Genomic DNA, 17,072 nt, shown 5'->3' with positions numbered 1-17,072 from the left:
TTCTCTGCATCCATCATCCCTGAGTGCCTCTTCCTCCAGACTCTATCCCGTATACCCATGGTGTCTCTGTCCTTGCATTCCTATGTAACTGGCAGACACAGTTAATTAATCATGTACTTGGTCCAACCTAGCTTGGTCTCTGCCGCAAAATCCCTCCAAATGTGGTCCTTCAGGAACCTCTGAATATCACATTTACTGCACCCTATTTTACTCAGTAGCCTACCATCTTTTGCAATGGCATCCTAACTGGTTTTCTGCATTTGTTTTGCCCTGCAGAGGGATCATCTTAAAACACAAATCATTTCACAATATAATCATTACGATAATCACTTCATTTCACGTATAACCTTATACAAGTTGTTCCAAAACAGAAAAAGAGGGCAAGGCTCATTTTTATGAGGCTAGTACGACCTTAGCTTCAAAACCAGATGAGAGTTTCCAGAATCAGAAATGAAGCTATATATCAATTCAGCTTATGATCATATACGCAAAGCCCCTAAATAAAGTAAAAAGGGTAACCCAATCGATTTATTCCCAGAAAGCAAGGATGATTCAACAAAAGAAAATCTATCAATGTAACAAAACACATTCATGAACTAAAAGACAAAAATCACGTATAACTGCATCAGTAGAAAAAAGCACTTGATAAAATTCAATATCTACTTATGATTAGGGAGAAAAAAAACCCACCGCAGAAAACTAAGAATAGATGGGAACTTCCTTACTTGATAAAAATTACAAACCAAAACCCAAACAGCAAGCATGGTACCTAGTGCAGAAACATAGGCTCTTCTCTTTAATATGAAGAACAAGGAAAGAGATGTCCATTGACAGCAAGGTTTGGGGGTTCTGGCCAGTACCTTATGACAGGAAAAAGAGATTGGAGTTTAAAGATGAAATAGCTGAGACCAAACTGTCACCGTCTGCAGATAACAAAAAAGGAAAAGAATCAACACACAATTACAACTATTAAGCAAGTTCAGAAAGTGGCTGGATACACAATCAACTTACAAAAATCAATGAAAAACAGAAACTAAATTTGATAGTGTTAATTTCCTGCCTGCAACTCCGATGGCTTCCAATCACACACAGAACAAAATCCAACAAAATTCACACCCCTCTTAAGGCCCTTTCCTGTCTGTACCTGCTGCCCCCTCAGCTTCAGTTCTCTCCCTGAGTCCCCTTGCTCCTTGCTGCTACTTACGCATACCCAGTGTGTTTTGACTTCAGGGCCTTTTCACTGGCTATTCCATCTTTCTGAAGTGCTCTTCCCCCAGCTGTCTGCATGACTGACTCGTAGTGTGGGACCCAAGTATCACCCTATCCAAAAGGCCATCCCCTTTACCTCTCCTTTCTACGTCATTCTCACCACTCTCTTAAATTCTCATATTAGATTTCATTCACAATGACCCAGGAGGTCACGTTTACCCATAAATCCCCATCTCAGACAACAGAGCCTTGGCACACGATAGGTGCCTGCTACACAATTGTTGACTGGCCAACTGAAGTTGCACCCTCCATTCTGCCCCTTGATCTTGTCCCCCTGAGGCAGTTCCAGCAGGAGCCAGGTGAGGCCCCAGCCTGGGCCCCTGGCCATAGCCAGGCGATGCAGACGGCCCACCTAGCCTCCTGGATCCCGGACAGAGCGCAGCTCCACGGGGAAGCGAGAACGCAGTGAGGGCATCTGTGGGCTCTGGACTCAGCTCCTGGCCAGGGATCAGCTAGCGGGTCTCATGAGGGCATGAGGAAGTGAAGGACTAGACCTCTGGGAGGCAATAAAGACAGAGCTGGCTGGGAGTCCAGGGGGGCAGACTGAGAAAAAAAGGCAATTCAGGAGGGGTCTGCTTTGGAGAGAGGCATTAGAATGAGAAGAGGGGTGGGCTCTGGGACAGCTACGGAACAGGTCAGGGGTCCAAGGGAGTCTGGGAGTGAAGAGGATCTATGGAAATCTGAGGGCTGGGCACTCCGTCTGGGAGAGAGGGTGTAAGGGCTACGGGGATAGGATTGGGGCCAGGGAAAGGAGTCTGGGGGCTTGGGAAGAGGGTCTGAAGACTACCTAGGGGCTGGAGGAAGAGGAGTCTGTGGGTTAGGACCTGAGAGGGGCTGGGGTCTACGGGCTGTGAGAGGGAGGCGTCCAAGGGAGGAGGACAGTCTGAGGGCAGGGTCTGCAGGCTTGAGGAGGGGTCTGAGGGTAGTGGCTGGGGTCTGTCACCTGGGAGAGGGTCTGAGGGTTGGGGGGCATGGGCTGAGGTTTAGGGAAGCGTCTGTGTGCTAGGATGGGGTCTATGGATTATGAGAAGGGACGGAGGGAAGGAAGGGGTCTGAGGACTGCATCCGTGCGCTGAGGGAAGGGAGCGCGTAATGAAGACAGGGTCTGATAAAGGGGTGGGTCTGAGGGCGCAGGAGGGGTGGGAAGGACGGGAGGAGTGTGAGGGAGGGGGAGGTCTGAGGGCGGGGGTCTGTGGGCTGGGGAAGGGGCCTGGTGGACAGCTGAGGGCCCAGTCGCTGCAGCTTTGTACCTACCGTTGGGCTCCGAGAGCGATCCCCATGTGGCTGCCACGTGACCCCGTGCACTATGGCGATCTGAGCCGGAATCCTAGGCTCGTGCGCACCAGCTGTCTCTGGCCACCTGTGCGCTTGCGCAGTAGCCTCCCTCCCCTGAGAGCTGCCCCTGCGGCCCTGAGGTGCCCCGGTAGGAGGGACAGCAATGGCCACCCCAGAGCTACTGACTGCCCCCTAATGTTACCGCCTTCTTGTTTGGGCTGGCGGGCCCTTTATGATCCCTGCCCTTGGCTGTCTTTCCATGCTTTTCACCCACACCCATGGGCGGTTTCCTCCATCTCAGCCCCAGCCTCTCTTCTTTGCCCCACAATGTCCTGATACTCTGCCTCTCTCTGGACGTCCCCTGGGGCCCTCACACCCACTGGGTCCCACGCTGGCCTCAGTATCTCCCCCAAACTGCATCTCCTCCCAGATCCCCATCTCAGAGTTGGACCCACTGTCCCCTCTTTAAGCCAGAGCCCCGGGCCTGGCCCTGAATGTCTCCCTCAAATCCAGCCTATCAGCTCCACGGCCCTTCCGCTCAGCCTCCTGATTGCTCTTTCCACCAGCCCCCTCCTCCCTTCCCCACACCCTGCCCTGCTCTACCCACCTGCCAGGATTCCCTACCCCAGCTTCCCCTGGGCTCTCAGACGGAAAGCTCGAGGTCCACTCGCCGTGCTGCAGCCCAGGGACTCTCACTAAAGCCCAACCTGACTCTGTCCCTCCCCTGCTTCAAAGCCTCCTTGCTCCCCAGTGCCCTTGGGACAGAGTCGATACCCTGCAGTGTGGCACCAAAGACTGCATCTTCTGGCCCCCCAGACTCCATCCTTGTCCCCCGACTCCGCAGTCTGTTTATGCACATGCCCTTGTCCTGGAATGCCCTTCTCAGTATTTACTTGGTTATTCTCATGAATTCTCTGGGATGCCCTCTTGATCACCAGGTGTGTCTCCTCTGGCCTCCTACAGCCTCCAGGCTTTTCCCAACGTTGCCCTGATACTCTGCCTGGGCTCCCCTCATCACAGCCCTGACCACCCTGGGCTGTCGCTGTCTGAAGATGGGTCTGTCTACCCCTACTGGACTAAGAGCTCTGTGAGGCCAGGCCTGGGGTTGTGTTTGGTCACTGTTGTGTCCCTAACACTGTTCACCTGGAAGCCTAGCTCAGAAGGAGCTTCAGTAAATGCTTATTAAATCAGAGAGTGGCTTGCTTCTTCTCTCCGTCCCTCTGTGGACGTGTGGCCTTAGCCCAGCCTCTAGATTTCAGTGCCTCCGTGTCTGCTCTTCATCTGTGCTCTTCACCTGGGTGTCCACTGGAGTAAAGAAAATTCCCGCGTGAGCCACTAGCTGGCTGAGTAGAGCTGACCCCAGGCCCATGGCAGGATCGTCTGCCTCAGGGTTGGTGGGGGAGCTCATTAGTCTTTGATCAATGCCCTTGCTATGCTCTGGGGTCATCTAAAGATCTCTCTTGAGCCACAGAGCCCCCTGAGCTTGGGCTGGCTGAGGCCGAGATGAGCCCTTCCCCAAGGAGGCGGCTTCCGTACAGGGCAGCTGCCTGGGCAGCAGCTCAGGACCTTTATTGACCATATGAGCCCTGGGGGTGCTAATGGGGTACCCTCAGGCCCCGCCCCAGCAGCCTCCGCCGAAGTTCTTGACTGAGCAGTTCCTGTTCCCTGCGGGCACCCCGCAGTACGCTTTGGTTCTCCTGGGCCCTCCGGATCAGGTAGGGGATCACTTCCTCCAGGGAGCCATAGGGGATGGACTTGTACACAGCATAGCCAGCCTGCCCTGGAGGGAGAGTAGTTGCAGGGTGTGGGCTGGTGTTTGGGGGAGAGGCTCCCCCAGGCCCCATCTGGAACAGAGATTTCCATTTCTGAGAACATGGCAGACTAGGTGGGTTGGACAAAATCTCCCACTGAAAAAACTAAAAATCCTGGAGTAAACATTAAAAAAAAAATCTTCTCAAAGTTATGAAAATGCTTAATCCAAGAATTAAGAGAAAGTGAGAATCCAGAGAAGGAAGGGTTACACAAGAAGCATTTCTATCCTGAAGGCAAAATTGGGCTGCTACTTAATGACTTCAAAGCTCAGGGGGTACAGAAATGGAGGCCCAAAGCCTGACCACGGTAAGAGTTATAAAGGAGAACTTCCCCAGATTAAGTTGGAATCCAAAAATCTAGACCCTCAAAGTAAGAGATAACAAGAAGTCAAACCTCCCACCCTCCCTCACTCCCGGGGAATGGCCTTGACCATGAGCAGAGCAAGGAAAAAACTAGAGAAATCCATCTCTGATAGGTTGTGGCCGTGGGTTAGTCCCCTAAAATATTTGCAGCCTCAATTTGCATCCCTGGGATATCTCAAAAAAAAACCCTCAAGCTGTGAAGTTAGGGTACACTGACTTTGTACCCCTCAGTACCTGGCAGAAGAAAACATAAATCTTCTGGTCTCAGGCCCTGGTGAACAACACAGTAAAGAAAACAAAGCACACAGGTGACAAGATACCACGATGAAGAACCAACAGAAACAACAGACCGCAGACACAGAGACACAGGCCCGCAAGGCCTTCAGCTATGGGACAGATCTATCTGGAAGGGTCTGGCGCTCGGACTGGCTGCAGGCTCTGGATGGGAGCCTGGCCAGGCATTGTCTGGGAATGGAAGATGGGATCTGTTTGGGAGGGAATGAGGCCTGGGGCTGACTGGGTGGGATGTGGGAGTGGGGCTGGGAGGGACAGATCATTCACGTACCCAGTGCCAGGGAGACATGGTCACACATCCCCAGAAGTTGTCCAAAACAGACAGGCCCATCCAGAGGAATGCCCAGCTCCCACATGCTACAGAAAAGGCCACATCATCAATCCAGACAGTGGCTGGATCCAGAGCTGAAAGTCAGCCATGATGCGCTCATATGGCTGTGCTAGTTATTCAAATGTTGAAGTACTTCCAAACTCACTGATAAATAACCACTGCCCTGGGCCCCCTGAAGGATCCCCAGTGAGTCCCCACTTCTTCCCTGGAGCCCTGGGACCTCCCCATGCCCCAGCAAATAAGGGGCAATGCCTTGTTCAGCTGGGGCCTATGGGACCTGCAGGTGTAGCAGGAGTTAAATATTTTGAATATCCTCCCCAGATCCCCTTTGAACCTACTGGCCCACACTGTCCCTCCCCTTGTTCCACATCCACCACCCTTTGGGTACCTATTTCCCAGTCCCCTACTTCATACCGCTTGGTTGCCTGGTGAACAGAGTCCTCATTGTGGGAAGCCACCATGAGGGGGCACATGGGGCCACGATGGGACACCTGGGTCAGCATCAGCTCCAGACAGCGGCTGTAACTGAAGGGAGAAAAAGGCCTGGCATATGACACCTGGTAAGTGAGAGTTAGGCCCCAGGGACTGGGGATTTCTGTCCTTGGGAGGTGGGGTGCCTAAGGGCAAGGACCCTGAAGTCGGGAAGTACCTGCATCCCACCTGCCTCCCCTGCGAAAGACATCCCCTCTCTGAGGCTTTTTCCTCTCTTTAACAACCCACGTTCACCTAACAGTGTTGTTGTGAGGATGGAGTGAGATGAGGGTGGACATAAAGCCTCTGGCACAATGGCACTCTCACAGCAAAGGGCCACATCACACAAGATGACATTTATCCAAGGTCATTCACTGCAGCAGTGTCTACAGAGCAGGGTTAGTAACAACCCAAATGTCTGTAAGTGGGGGACCGGCTAAATGAACACCCAGAGGAGAGTGGAGTGCCCCTGCGGGGGCAGGGAGACCCCGTGATTACATGGTGATGGGAGCGGATGTGAGCTGTGTCGGTGTGTTCATTTTCATATCATTTTGATTTTTGAATCATGTGAATGTATTATTTATTCAAAATCTCTATTAAAACATTAACGGTACTGTGCTGGAGAAGATGTGGAGAAATTGGAACCCTCCCACCGTGCTGGTGTGAGTCTAAAATGCTGCAGCCACTTTGGAAAACCATCTGGTAGTTCCTCAAAAAGTTAAACATGGAGTGACCATATGACCCAGCGATTCCAGTCCTAGAGAACTCAACTTTTTTTTTTTTTTTTTTTTTTTTTTTTGCGGTACGCGGGCCTCTCACTATTGTGGCCTCTCCGGCTGCGGAGCACAGGCTCCGGACGCTCAGGCTCAGCGGCCATGGCTCACAGGCCCAGCCGCTCCGCGGCATGCGGGATCTTCCCAGACTGGGGCACGAACCCGTGTCCCCTGCATCTGCAGGCGGACTCCCAACCACTGCGCCACCAGGGAAGCCCTGGGGTTTCTCTTTGAGGTGATGAAAACGTTCTGGAATTAGATAGTGGTGATGGCTGCACAATCTTATGAACATACTAAAGGCCACTGAATTGTGCACTTTAAAATAGCAAATTTTACGATATGTGAATTATATCTCAGTAAAAAAAACCAAAAATGGTGCCAAATGATTAAGCCTATGGGACACAAATGTGCCTAGGAAGCTTCATGGGCTTGGATGCAAGCTTAGCCTTCGTGGCTTGGCAACTTGCTCTGGAAGCTTGGTGAGTACTTGCAATTCTACAGACCTCTCCTTGGTCCACTGTGAAATGGAATTGGGCTTTGAAAACTCCATGAAGACAGGGCCTGGTGGCCACCTTGGTTGCCACTGCAACCAGGGTGCAACACAGTTCCTGATCTAAATCAGGTGGTCAGGGACTTCCCTGTTGGCACAGTGGTTAAGAATCTGCCTGCCGGTGCGGGGGACAGGGGTTCGAGCCCTGGTCCGGGAAGATCCCACATGCCGTGGAGCAACTAAGCCCATGCACCACAACTACTGAGCCTGAGTTCTAGGGCCCATGAGCCACAACTACTGAGCCTGCGTGCCATAACTACTGAAGCCCGTGCGCCTAGAGCCCGTGCTCCACAACAAGAGAAGCCACCGCAATGAGAAGCCCACACACAGCAACGAAGAGTAGCCCCCACTTGCTGCAACTAGAGAAAGCCTGAGCGCAGCAACAAAGACCCAACACAGCCAAAAATAAATAAATAAATAAATAAATAAATAAATAAATAAATTTAAAAGAAAAATAAAGTGGTCAGCAAGTATGTATTGAAAGATAAATTCTGTTTTTTCTTTTTTTTTTGGCTGCGGCCTCTCGGCTCACGTGATCTTAGTTCCCCAACCAGGGATTGAACCTGGGCCCCTAACAGTGAAAGCCCAGAATCCTAACCACTGGACTGCCAGGGAATTCCCTGAAAGAATAAATTCTTTCTTCCCAGGGCCATGGGATGGTGGCCCAAGGAACTCACAATGATTTGAGGTGAGTAAAAATGTGGGTTCTAGAGCCAGTCTGCCAAAAATCTTGGCCCTGCCACTCACTAGCTGTGCGACCGTGGGTAAGTGATTCCATTTCTCTGTGCCTCGATTTCATCCTCTGTGAAATGGGGATGATAATAATAGTATCTACCGCTTGGGTTGTTTATTCATTCTTTCAACAGATCTGTACCAAGCACCCACCACACAGCAGGCGCAATTTTAAGCACTGGGGGTTCAGCAGTGAACAAATCAGAATGCCCTGCCCTCCTGGGCCCACGCTCCCGTGGGTGAGACGAATAATGAGCAACCGAATGTGAAACCTCAACTGCTGATAAGTGCCGGAAGAAAAATAAATCGAAGAAGTGAGTGGGTGTGGAAAGTTCTAGTTTTTGATAGGAAGGTCCCCTGAGAAGGTACCAACAAATAAAGATCTAAGGAGGTGAGGGATTGAGCCATACCACTGTCTGGAGGGAGAAGGTTCTGGGCAGCGGGAACAGGAAGTGCAAAGGCCCTGGGGGTCATCAAGGAGGCCAGTGTGGCTGGAGTGAAGTGAGCGAGGGGACAGGATTGCAGGCCGCTGCAAGGATCTGGGGGTTATCAAGGGTGCACTGGGCGCCATGGGGGGATTTTGAACAGAGGAGGGACAAGATTTGAGGCAGGTTCCCTCTAGCTGCACGTGGGGACCGAATGGGGAGGGGGTTAGAGAAGGGAGCAGGAAGCCCAAGGAGGAGGCTGCTCTGCAGGTGGGAAGTGACGGTGTCCTGGACTGGGGAGAGGGAGTGTTGTGTGGACCCACACAGGACACTCAGCACCCTGGGGAGTGAGCTCTGATGAAAGGTTAGATGCTAATATTATTTGTCTCAGAGGCCAGCCTGCCCCAGTCCCACCTCTGACTGGTAGCCTTGTAGTCAGGCTGAGTGGGATCTTCGGTACCCTGGAGCCGGGCCACCTCTCTCTCCTTGTCCAGATATGCCCCTCGTACCAGCTTCACCCCGAAGGCCAGGCCAGCCCTGTCTGCGGCCTCAGCATCCCGCCTCAGCTGCTCGTAGGTGTCCTGGCAGAGCACAGGGGCAGCTTCGGGTCAAGGTGCCGGGACCCCGGCCTGCGGTCCCCTCCCCCGGACCCCCCCCCACCTGCCCCAAGTGCACCACACACCTTCAGATAGGCCTGGTAAGTGTTCCACACCCAGGGCCCGCCTTCCCTGGGGCCGTTCCAGCGAGCCGCCAGAGCGGCCACCAGCAGAGAGAGTGCAGGGTTCAGGGAGGTGTACTCAGCGTCCACCAGGAGCCTCACATGCTGGGCCCGGGCATGCTGAGGGCGAGAGAGACTGTGGTCGGGCCCCCAGGAGTGACCAGCAAGCAGGTGCAGCGGAGCCAGACCGCGGCCGCAGGTGTTACCTGTACCACCCGGTGCAAACGGCTCAAGGAGGCCTGGAGATGCCGGGTTTGCTCGACATTGAGGCAGGAGACCTGGAGGTCCTGTGGGGGGTGGGGGATGGCAGGAGCAGTTCAGGGCTACTGCACCCTTCCAGAGCTTAAGTCTTCTCTCCCCCACCAGCAGGAAGGGAAAAACAGTTTAGAAATTGTTCGAAATCTGAAAAGTAGCTGTATCACATTGATATTATTTACTGAGGGATAATACAATGGTTGAGAGCTCAGAATCTGAGTCTGAATCCTGGCTCCACCACTTACTGTGTGGCCTTGAACAAATCATATAACCTCTCTGGGCCTCAATGTTCTCCTCTGTAAAATGGGGGTGATAATAATAACTACCTCATGGAGTCGCTGTGTGGATAAAAATGGGTTAATATATGAGCTGTGCCTGGACATACACAGGACAGGACAGTGCCAGAATATGATGAGCACTCAATACCTGTTATGATAATAGGTGGCTTCAGATGCCATCTTATGTATTTAATCTTTACAATGATCCTAGCAGGCAGATGTTATTCCAAGCTCCGTTTTCCAGTGGGAGAGTGACGTGACTTGGAATTAGCATCTAGAAAGTGCTTGGAACAGTAGCTAGCTCAGAATAAGAGCCATAAGCGTTACCTCGCATTCGTCTCTTGGGACCTCAGTTTCCTCATCGAACTTTGAAGGCCTCATTGCAACTCACTAGGCTCCCCTGGTCTGACCCCTCTGCTCTCACCTCCTCCCACCCTCCACCTGGCTTACTGCCCTCCAGCCTCACGGGCCTCCCTGCTAGTCTTTGAACATGCCAGGCACCTTCCCACCTCAGAGCCTTTGCTCTGGCTGTTCCTTCCGCCTGGAACACTTTTCGCCCAGATGTCCACTTACTTCACTCCAACCTCTCCGCAGGGTCTTTATTTCAATGCCACCTTCTCTATGAGGTTTTCTCTGGTTTGAACTTGCAACTCCCTTCCTGGGGCTTTCCCTTCCCCTTCCTCAGCCTTATTTTTCCCTACAATGGCTGTCTATACTTGTAACATATCGGCTTTGTTTTTTGTTTTAGTATAATTAAACATTTATTACATTTTTTCACACACTTATGGATAGAGTGAAGAGAGGGCAATGTTTCTCTGTGTCTGTCTCTGCGCCACACTCCCCATCTGAATCCAAAATCATTTGATTGTAAGGGAACAATAAACAGAAACCTTTCAAAAGAGCTCAAGTGAGAAGGCGGTTTACTAATATGGGGAAGCTCTCAGAGCCCAATTTCTTTTTTTTTCTTTTTTTTTTTTTTGCGGTACGCGGGCTTCTCACTGTTGTGGCCTCTCCCGTTGCGGAGCACAGGCTCCAGACACGCAGGCTCAGCAGCCATGGCTCACGGGCCCAGCCGCTCCACGGCATGTGGGATCTTCCCGGACCGGGGCACGAACCCGTGTCCCCTGCATCGGCAGGAGGACTCTCAACCACTGCGCCACCAGGGAAGCCCTCGGAGCCCAATTTCAAAAGCACCTACTTTATCTGCATTAATAAATTTGATCCCCTAAAACAATTAAGTAAATATTATTCCCAATTTCCAGATTAGGAAACTGAGACCCCGAGGGGTACTAGAACCTAAACTTGAAAAAGAATGATTTTCCTGGCTCGGTGCGCTTCCCACCCCCCCCACCCCCCCCCACCCCCACCCCCACTCCCCCCGCCTCAGCACGAGGCCCTGCAAGCCCCAACTTGGCTTTGGTTTTAACAATTGAGAGTCTCTTGCGCCTCCCGGACTAGCAAGTAATTACCTCGAGGGCAGAGATTTTGTTTATCTTGGTCATCATCCCCACCCCTGGCACAGCACCTGGAATGTGGTAGATGTTCAACAAACGTTTAGGGAATTGTTACATTTGTAATGTGGAAATAATAACTATCCCTAGTTCAGGGTCCTCTTATGGGGATTCGAGGGTGAATGTGACCTGCTGGTGACTCAGGGAGTCCAGCTGGGTTCAAAGAAACTGGGAAGTTAAAGGAAGAGGAACAGGTGGAATTTAGGGCTCCAGTATGGTCAACAGGTTGGGTATGGATACTATCCTGGGGGAGAAGACTCTCCAGGAGAAGGGAAGGGTGAGGGGCACCTGCGGAGTTCTTCTCCCCAGTCAGAGAATTGTCTCCCTATGGGGCATCCTCCCAGGAGAGTTCTGGGGTGTGAGCAGCTGGTGGAGCCGCCGCCCTCACAGAGGGCCGACAGGGCGCCACATGCAATTTCAGGTCCTCATTTACCCTTCACCACCCTCTGAAGTAGGGACTATTGTCATCCCCATTTTACAGAGGGGGAAACAGAGGTGAAGGCATAGAGAGTTGAAGTCATTCGTCTAAAATCACACAGCTTGGGACTTCCAAGCTGTGTCTGGTGGAGAATGGTTAAGAATCCGCCTGCCAATGCAGGGGACACGGGTCCAAGCCCTGGTCCGGGAAGATCCCACATGCCACGGAGCAACTAAGCCCATGCGCCACAACTACTGAGTCTGCACTCTAGAGCCTGTGAGCCACAACTACCGAGCCCGTGTGCCACAACTACTGAAGCCTGCATGCCTAGAGCCTGTGCTCCGTAACAAGAGAAGCCACAGCAATAAGAAGCCCACGCACCTCAACGAAGAGTAGCCCCCGCTTGCCGCAACTAGAGAAAGCCCGCACGAAGCAACGAAGACCCAACGCAGCCAAAAATATAAATAAATAAATAAACTTATAAAATCACACAGCTTGACCTGGGATTTAAACCTCAGCATCTTCAGGCAGAGAGTAAATGCTTCCCTTGAACACATATAAACCACTTAGGACAGTGCACGTTGTGAGTGGTAAGTTCTCCACCATTAATTTTGTTTCAGACTCACTTGCTCCATTCATTTACTCATTTATTTAACATATGTTTATCACATCTTGTCTAGGTGCCATGGCCTGGGATATGGCCGTGGACAGGACAGTTATGAATCGTGCTGTGGAGCCAGTGGCTGTGAAGACCAAGGATGGGTGGGGCCTGGGATCGGGATGGGGGTGGTAGGACTGCTCTGAGATGGGGACAGGAGGAAGGGGCAGGTTTGGGGAGACACAGGCCAGTGTGGGACCCAGTTGGTGTGAGGGGTCTGGGGGATGTCCAGGCGGAGGTTCCAGAGGGACTCAGAGGAAAGGCTGGGGCTGGAGACAGAAGGCAGGCATCATGAGCGCAGAGCAGGGAAACAGGCTGTAGGGGTGGGTGCGAAGGCCCCTTGGAGGGGAATAAGGACTGAGAGGGGAGTGAGCCGGGACCTCGCCCTGGGGAACCTCCATATTTAAGAGTCAGGCAGGGTAAAACCCAACGAAGATTGAGAATGAGCTGGCAGAGGTGGAAAAGGAACACCAGGTGTGATGGTGTTGGGGAAGCCAAGGGAAGCTAGTGACACAGAGGGATGAGGGCCCCTCTGTCATCGTGCAGATGCCAGCCTGGCAGGGGCTTTAGTCTTTGAAAACACCCTGGGAAGAAATTACTATCACTGCCCTCACATGAGTAAACTAAGTTCATGAAGAGGTGAAATTCGGTACACTCCAAAGCTGATCCTTTGAAGCACTAAGTCCTGCTTCTATGTGTTCTGTGACACATATTAAAAATTACGAATTAAAAAAAGAAACCTCAGCAGGTCCCAGACAGCATGATTTGGGATGATGGAGACTCAGAAACCACCCGGGTGTCCATCCCAGGAGAGGTAAACCATGCGGCCAGAAGCAGCCATTAAAAACAATGGATTAGGGACTTGCCTGGTGGTCCAGTGGTTGGGACTCCACACTCCCAGTGCAGGGGGCCCAGGTTCGATCCTTGGTCAGGGAACTAGATCCCACATGCTGTAACTAAGAGTCCACATGCTACAACTAAAAGATCTCGCACGCGGCAACGAAGATCCCGCGTGCCACAGCTAGGACCCAGAGCAGCCAAACAAATAAATAAATATTTTAAAAAATGGATTAGATGTACACAGAGATGCTTGGAGGGATCTTAAAATCAGAGTGCTCAGTGAAAAAAGTAAGAAACAGAATGCCATAGGTAACATAATGTTACTTGTGTGCGTTTAAAACTATACCCTCCACCCCCCACCCAGCCCCATTGATGGAGAAGGGCACAAGGGAACTTCCTGCAGTGATGGAAAGGTTCTATACCTTGATAGGGATTTGAATTGCTCAGATGTGTATTTGTCAAAGCTCATCATCAAAGGGTACATTTACAATGTGTGCATTTCATTGTATGTAAATTTTACCTGAAAAGAAATACATACAGAACTCTAATTAGTGATGTGCGTTCTGAAGCATTTGGGGGAGAAGTGTGCTGATGTCTGCAACTTACTTTGAAATGCATCAAAAAAATGTGGATTGATGGATGGATAGAGGAATGGATAGAAGGATAGATACGATTTAAAGCAAGTATAAGCCCAGTGGCATGGACATACATACACTACCAAGTGTAAAATCGATAGCTAGTGGGAAGCAGCCGCATAGCAGAGGGAGATCAGCTCGGTGCTTTGTGCCCACCTAGAGGGGTGGGATAGGGAGGGTGGGAGGGAGGGAAGACATATGGGGATATATGTATATGTATACCTGATTCACTTTGTTATAAAGCAGAAACTAACACACCATTGTAAAGCAATTATACTCCAATAAAGATGTTTAAAAATAAATAATAAATAAATAAAGCAAATATAGTTAAATGTTAACGGCAGCAGGTATATGGGTGTTCACTGTAAAATTCTTTCAACTTTTCTGTATGTTTGAAAATTTTCATAATAAAATGTTGGAAAAATATGCCCCCAAAGAGCATATACTTGGCAAAACAAAATCACAGTAACAAAGAGATACATGCTGCTGATGGCAGGGAAGGTAGAAATAAGATATGGAAATAAAGAATAAATGAAAGAGGGACTTCCCTGGTGGCGCAGTGGTTAAGACTCTGTGCTCCCAACGCAGGGGGCCCAGGTTCGATCCCTGCTCAGGGAACTAGATCCCACATGCATGCCGCAACTAAGGGGCCTGCCGGCTACAATTAAGAGCACACGTGCCACAACTAAGGAGCCCACCTGACACGACTAAAACCCGGCGCAACCAAATAAGTAAATGAATAAAGTAAATATTTTTCAAAAGTTACAGTTAATTAAAAAAAAAGAATAAGTGAAAGAACAAATGAGTGAATGAATGAACCAAAACCCATTGGTCTAATCATAGCTTCCAGCTGGTTAGCACACACTAGCATAGCTGAGTCGATTGATAAAATATTGATTACTTTCTTCTAGTTGGTAAAGAGCTGCTGTCTCAGTGTCTCCTCTGAGAGCTCCCAGCCCCCAGGCCCCTCCCCTAGAGTCCCCAGGTGACCCCTATTCCATTTATTCCAGCCATGCCCCAGGTCTGTAGCCACACTTATTCTGACCATTCTAAGCCTGGAAAGTAGAGGTAGTTAAACATTTTGAACATGCCTCTGGCGGGTGCCTGCTACCTCCAAGTCCAGGGGGCTCTGCTTCCCCCACATTCCCCACCAACCATTCAATCTCCCCCAGCCTGAGCTCCTTACCTGCCCAGAGTCCATGGCTTCGGCCAGTCTTTCAGGGCTCAGCTCCAAGGACCCCCCTGGCCTTTGGACGCGTGAGGTTAGCTCCTTCTGGAACAGGGTGGTAGATGGGGTAGCGAGGGGGACCTGGGGGGCGCCCACCCCCTCCCCTCCCACCCTGCCGGTCCCTTACACAGAGCCGAGTGCTCATCAGCGCCGTAATCTTCAGCTGCATGAGGATGTTTCCAGTCGGGCCGGGGCTCTCCAGGAGGCCTCGTGACAGGTCCACACATCGAAGCATAGCGCTGAGGTTCCCCTCATACCAGGCCTCGCTGCCCAGCCAGCAGGCGTCAGGGTTTGGAGCCCACTAACCCCCTTCTTGCAAGCCTCCCGGCCACCCTGGTCCCTGGCCCCCTACTCACCCAGTCTTGACAGCTGAGTCTGGCTCCTCCTCAGTGGGCACTGCCAGCAGGGGCCGGAGGCCTAGGCTCTGCAGCTGTTGGACACAGGCCCTCACCTCCTCTGTGGTCTCACCAGCCACAAACTGCCCGTAGATGGATGCTCGGAGAAGCGCGCCCGAGAGCTGGGACCCCAGGAGTCGCTGAGACCAGGCTTGGAGCTGGGGTGACAGGGAGCAAGGGCTCAGAGCCTGGCCCTGGGGAGCCCCTGGGCCAGTCCCCACGGTCACTGCTCACCGCCAGGCCGTGGGTGACCAGAGGGGGCCAGGCACACAGCCGTAGCACCAGCAAAGCCCGGGTCAGTTCTCCTGTGCCCTTGAGGTGGAAGGCCCCACCATCAAAGCGCAGGGGCTTCCAGCCCCCAGCGGAGGGCCCCGCTTGGGAGCAGAGCACACGACAGGTCCAGAGCATCAGGAATCCTTCGCCACTTCCACACCAGGTCAGGGGGCTTTGGAGGCCGCTGGTCCACCTAGTGCCCCTTGCCCGGCCGGGGGCAGTGACTGATTAACCAGACAGTAACCAGGGAAAGGTAAATCTTTAGGATCACGGGCTCCTTGAGGGGCAGTTAATTATTAACTTACGGGGACATAGTTCAGAATAATGGGGACAGGAAAGGAAACCCCCCAAAACAGCCCCCAACGACCCTCAGAATAACAGCTCACAATTATTAGGTGCCCATCACATGCCAGTGGGTGTTAAGTGAGAATGTGGGCTCTGGGAGCAAGGCAGTGTGGCTTTGTGGCCTTGGGAAAGTCCATTAACCTCTCTTGTTGCAATTGCTTCATCTTAAAATGGGAGAGAGGGTAGTGCTACTGAATAAATTTGAAAATGCACATAACCTTTTACCTATCTGTTCCATATTAAGTATGTATCTTAGAGAACTTGAACATGGGCATCAGGAAACATGTACAGGAAGAAATGTTCCCAGCAGCATTGTTTGTAATAGTCCCAAATGGGAATTTCCATCAACAGGAGAATGGATAAATACATTGTGGTATAGTCATACAACAGAATACTACAGAGCAGTGAAAAGAGCATAAACTACTGATACGCACAACCACATGGATGAATCTCACACACGTGGTGTGTGAAAGACACCAGACACCAAACAGCCAGAGAGGACATGCTGTCTTATTCTATTCAAAAAACTCAAAAGCAGGGATAATGAAATGGCAATATAGTATGGGGGATACATACATGGGTGGTCAAACTACAAAGAAACGCAAGCAAGGAAATTATTATCACAAAAGTCAGAAAGGTGGTTACCTCAAGGGATTAGAGGAGTTGTAACTGGGTAGGGGCTCATGGGGACTTCTATGTCCTTTTTATCTTAATCTGATGAGGATTCACAGTTGTTCACATTATATGTATTTTTTAAAGCCATACATTTATATTTCACACTCCTGAATGTACAGTACATTTCACAATAAAATAAACATAAGAAATGAATCATAGTGTCAGCCTCACGGAGTTGTTATGAGGATCCAGTGAGCTCGTGGACACACACAGCCTGGTATACAGTATGTGCTCAATACATACTGGCTGTGATCATGAAGTTTTGTGTACGTACAACCCCATTGGCGTCTATGCCCCTGAAGAGGTATATGACATTAATCACCCCTGTGTTTAGGGATCCGCAAAACCGCCTCAGGCTCACCGATTCGCTGGAGGGACTCAACTCAGAAAAACTGGTTTACTCATGGTTATGAAAGGATACAGATTAAAAATACCAAAGGGAAGAAGCTATGGGACATAGGAGACATACGACCTGGAGACACCAAGACAAGACATAGGTCCTGGAGACACCAAAGCAAGCTTCTCATTGTCCTTTCCCAGCGGAGCCCA

At 51.1% G+C, this 17,072-nt stretch overlaps 1 protein-coding gene across 2 annotated transcripts; it reads right to left on the bottom strand.

Moving 5' to 3' along the window:
• Positions 1 to 3,987: 3,987 nt before the first annotated feature.
• PRODH2 (proline dehydrogenase 2) lies at positions 3,988 to 15,722 on the bottom strand. 2 transcript variants are annotated; one of them, XM_067720242.1, is made up of 10 exons: positions 15,465 to 15,722; positions 15,192 to 15,388; positions 14,963 to 15,101; positions 14,794 to 14,880; positions 9,219 to 9,299; positions 8,977 to 9,132; positions 8,709 to 8,875; positions 5,758 to 5,868; positions 5,284 to 5,369; positions 4,078 to 4,324 (listed from the first exon to the last, which is right to left on the bottom strand). In XM_067720242.1, the coding sequence occupies exons 1-10, from the start codon at positions 15,636 to 15,638 to the stop codon at positions 4,140 to 4,142; spliced, it is 1,383 nt and encodes a 460-aa protein (XP_067576343.1). In that variant the 5' UTR covers positions 15,639 to 15,722; the 3' UTR covers positions 4,078 to 4,139. The 2 variants fall into 2 exon arrangements, with proteins under 2 accessions (XP_067576342.1, XP_067576343.1); XM_067720241.1 differs by lacking the exon at positions 5,284 to 5,369 and having other exon boundaries at positions 3,988 to 4,324.
• Positions 15,723 to 17,072: the final 1,350 nt, after the last annotated feature.

This window comes from Pseudorca crassidens, chromosome 20 (assembly GCF_039906515.1).
Source record: "Pseudorca crassidens isolate mPseCra1 chromosome 20, mPseCra1.hap1, whole genome shotgun sequence".
Classification (NCBI taxonomy): domain Eukaryota; kingdom Metazoa; phylum Chordata; class Mammalia; order Artiodactyla; family Delphinidae; genus Pseudorca; species Pseudorca crassidens.
Note: the sequence above shows the minus strand (reverse complement) of the source record. Positions and strands in the feature narration are given on the sequence as shown.

Bases quoted from the DNA above. Each gene is read 5' to 3' on its own strand.
- PRODH2 (XM_067720241.1), bottom strand. From the start codon at position 15,638: ATGCTCTGGACCTGTCGTGTGCTCTGCTCCCAAGCGGGGCCCTCCGCT. The intron at 15,102-15,191 runs GTGAGTAGGGGG...CTGGCTGGGCAG, and splicing joins GACTCAGCTGTCAAGACTGG to CGAGGCCTGGTATGAGGGGA. The intron at 9,300-14,793 runs GTAAGGAGCTCA...CACCCCCCACAG, and splicing joins AAGCCATGGACTCTGGGCAG to GACCTCCAGGTCTCCTGCCT.